Source organism: Perkinsus marinus (genome assembly GCF_000006405.1).
Source record: "Perkinsus marinus ATCC 50983 genomic scaffold scf_1104296956990, whole genome shotgun sequence".
In the NCBI taxonomy this organism is placed as follows: domain Eukaryota; phylum Perkinsozoa; order Perkinsida; family Perkinsidae; genus Perkinsus; species Perkinsus marinus.
In genome coordinates this window covers 1-3112 of record NW_003207269.1, presented here as the reverse complement: position 1 = coordinate 3112, position 3112 = coordinate 1, and the positions used below count along the sequence as shown (strand labels likewise).

The following is a 3112-nucleotide window of genomic DNA, read 5'->3' as shown; positions in this document are numbered from 1 at the left end:
AGGCCCGTCCACAGCTATGGTCATTGACAGACAGGGAGGTATTGCTCACAACAGAGGTTGGGGTTAAAGTACTCCTCTATCCAAAGGTAGCTTGTTTGGATCAACTCAACCTCTTTGAGACTATGTTATTACGGAGTGATGGTAGAATAGATTTTATTAATGAGCATGCTCACAGGTTTGCCAAGAGTGCTGCTACTCTATGGGGGGTAGACCAAGCAGTGGCTAACAGGGCATTCAGGACTGTACTGGATGCCAGAGTTATGGGGATAAGTGGGCCTAGACGACTACGATTAGAGATGAGCTGTGGCCTTGTCGAGGAAAGGTGGACTTGTGAGGAGTGTCCTACCCCTATATCCTGTCAGTACCTCCACCTAGCTGAGTTTGGTGTGGACCACTCGGACCTAAGGCTGAGGCATAAGACCAATGATCGGAGGCTCTATCCACCTCCCGTACAGTCTTCATGTATACTCTATAATGAGCGTAGTGAAGTCACTGAGACCCCCATCGCGAATATCGGTCTCAGAGGGGATGACGGGCTAATCATCACCCCTCCAGTAGAGTGTGGTCTCCTACCAGGGTGCTATAGGAGGTGGCTACTAGACAGTGGTAAGGCTATTGAGAGGATCATTACATTGGAGATGCTGAAGGAATACATACAGGCTGGTCATGAGATAGTGGTAGTTGTAATGACGGCTTATGGTTTTTATCATCGTCCTCCTTTCAGTGTTTCAACAGTGTTCGTGGCATTTGGCGAGCCAAGATAGAGCCTGACTTACTCTCATGAATCTAGTTTCAACACGTTTCTTACTACTCTCACAGTAGCGTCCTGGGTCCGCCTATACTCGCTGTAAGTTTTTGTATTATCCATTCTTAAAGTGTCGAACATCCCTACAGCCCCCAAGTTCGATGAGGCTTCTCTAGAGGCCGAGCTACGCAATATGGGGTTGGACTCTGACGAGATCAATCGATTTCGACCCTGCTTTGCTAAAGGACTTGGCTGATATGACCGGAGAGGAAGAGGAGGACCCTGAAGAGGTAGATGCAGTGATGGAAGCTGCTACGGCGGAGGTATTGGGCTATACAATGTGGTAGGAGGATGACTCCTACTGTGCTCAGGGTAGACCTTCCTCGAAGCCGTCCCTACACCCTCCCCCTGGCCCTACGAGTGATGAGTTGATGGAGTCTCTTGGGTTGCAGGATGAAGACTATGGTCAGACTGCGGCAGTGGTAGAGGCCGCTGATCCTCATGCATGCGCGCTGTTGGTGAGTGTATCGGTTATGGAGTGGTATCTTGGGAGGAGAGGGGATGGGCCACCTCTACCCCTGACTGATGAGGAGAAGGAAGGTAGGATAGGGGTTACTCTGGGCTAGCCTCACCAAGGTCCTGATCAGAGATCGATCTCCAACTTAGGACCTTCACTTTGGATGTTCAGTCGGGGAGGCTCTCTTCAGAGGGGTAGGCAGCTGCTGCACAAGGAGGGAGGTTGTTGAGCTTCGTATAGGTACGCTGAGAGGGTGAAGGCTCGCATTGATGCAGATGAGGCCCTCTTGGAGCATCTGGACTCTAGTGACCGTATCATTGTCAAGAGACGGATAGATATTGCTATGGGTGAGTTGGGTGGAGTTCTATCGTGGCTATGAAGGAGGAATCCTCACAGACGAGCTGAAGAGTAAGGATGAAGAAGAGGAAGAGGACGAAGAGCGGTATGAGGAACATAGGACAGTAGTATTGAGGAGAATGAGGGCCTATCAGAAAGCTGCTGGGGCATTAGCTGCTGCTGGGCTCACACAGAGAGCAAGGTTGGACAAGGAAGGGTAGGAGGCCTTGGAAACTTCTCCTTAGGGATCTCCTCCATTCAGCAGTCAACCTGAAAGATATCCTAGATGGCGGAGCGAAGCAATGTCGTATTGCGATAAAGGAGGGTCGGGTAGGGCAGCGATGGGCTTGTTTATGGCACCCTGGACTTCATCGAAGGTCTAGGTACCACCCTCACTCACTGATGAGGTTATAATGGGTCAGTCAGAAGTGGATCGGAGGGCTGTCCTCGACCAGCTCCAGCATAGGCTACAAGAGGCTTCTAAGGGCCATAAGGACCATGCACTATTCTGTCTAAGGTAGTCCTCGAGAGGGGTCCTCGAGAGGGGTCCTCGAGAGGGGTCCTTGCTGTGGACCATACCACTGGGTTGTAGGCTCTCCCAGTCACCAGACTTGCTGGACCCCCCGCCCCATGGACAAGTATTGAGGCGTCTAGCTGGCAAACCAAAGCCAGGTGAAGCTGAAATGATGATCAAGTTGAAGGATGAGGCTGTGGTAGGATGAGGTGTCCTATTCCGTATCTTGCCACGTCAACCTCTGGATACTGATCAGAAGCACAATTCACTCCGTAAAGACGCCGAGAGGGAGATTACCTGGCTTGAGGAGGCCAAGACTGACCGGTGGCAATTCGTGCCAAATGGTAGGGGAAATCTTCGCTGTGCGCTGTTGTGGAGGAGGAGGAGAATCTTTGGTTGTTGATCGCCTTCAGAGCTTGAGAAGCGGAGTGTGAAGTTTACTCGGTTGAATGAAAATGAAGAAGTTGAGGCGATGGGGCATATGAGGATATCATTTGAGGTCGTACCTAGATGTTGAGATAGGGAGGACTCCTCCCGGAGGAGGTTCCTATCTAGTAGATACCTCCTGAGACGATGGCAATATTGAGAGGGTGGTCAGAGGGCTACCCGATGCACTGTGAGGTCACCATACTAGGCTTACCTAGTGCTGCTGACCCACACGTTTTTACCATGGGATTGTCGGTAGCTTAAATAGGTTCACCTGAGATGGTGAAGGTGGTCCTCAGGATGGGACTGCACTGGAGCACGACTTTGATTTCTCCCACATGCGACAGACTAGTATAGAGAGAGCGTTTGGCAAGGCGAAGATGACTATGAAGGTGACCTCTTTGGAATCTTCCTCGACCGACCTAAGGTAGGGTTCTAGTTATTAGGTCTTCCGGCAACGCAATGCCCTGGCTAGCCTGTTTGGCAATTCATGTAAGGAAATTGGAGACACCCCCGTCGGGTTGAGATTGGAGCCCCTTCAGACTAGGACTAATCTGGATGGAGAGTGAGCAGT

At 51.0% G+C, this 3112-nt stretch overlaps 2 protein-coding genes across 2 annotated transcripts; both read left to right on the top strand.

Moving 5' to 3' along the window:
- Positions 1–31: 31 nt before the first annotated feature.
- Positions 32–808, top strand: Pmar_PMAR029581 (conserved hypothetical protein; the record flags this gene model as incomplete). The annotated part of the gene is made up of 2 exons (XM_002775017.1): positions 32–677; positions 725–808. Coding segments are annotated over 2 exons (705 nt in total), but the record flags the coding sequence as incomplete, so codon positions are not given.
- A 194-nt stretch (positions 809–1002) lies between these two features.
- On the top strand, positions 1003–2965 carry Pmar_PMAR029580 (hypothetical protein; the record flags this gene model as incomplete). Its single annotated transcript, XM_002775016.1, has 11 exons — positions 1003–1068; positions 1117–1345; positions 1393–1456; positions 1503–1609; positions 1659–1815; positions 1844–1928; positions 1982–2115; positions 2191–2311; positions 2369–2456; positions 2711–2793; positions 2838–2965. Coding segments are annotated over 11 exons (1262 nt in total), but the record flags the coding sequence as incomplete, so codon positions are not given.
- Between the last annotated feature and the right edge of the window lie 147 nt (positions 2966–3112).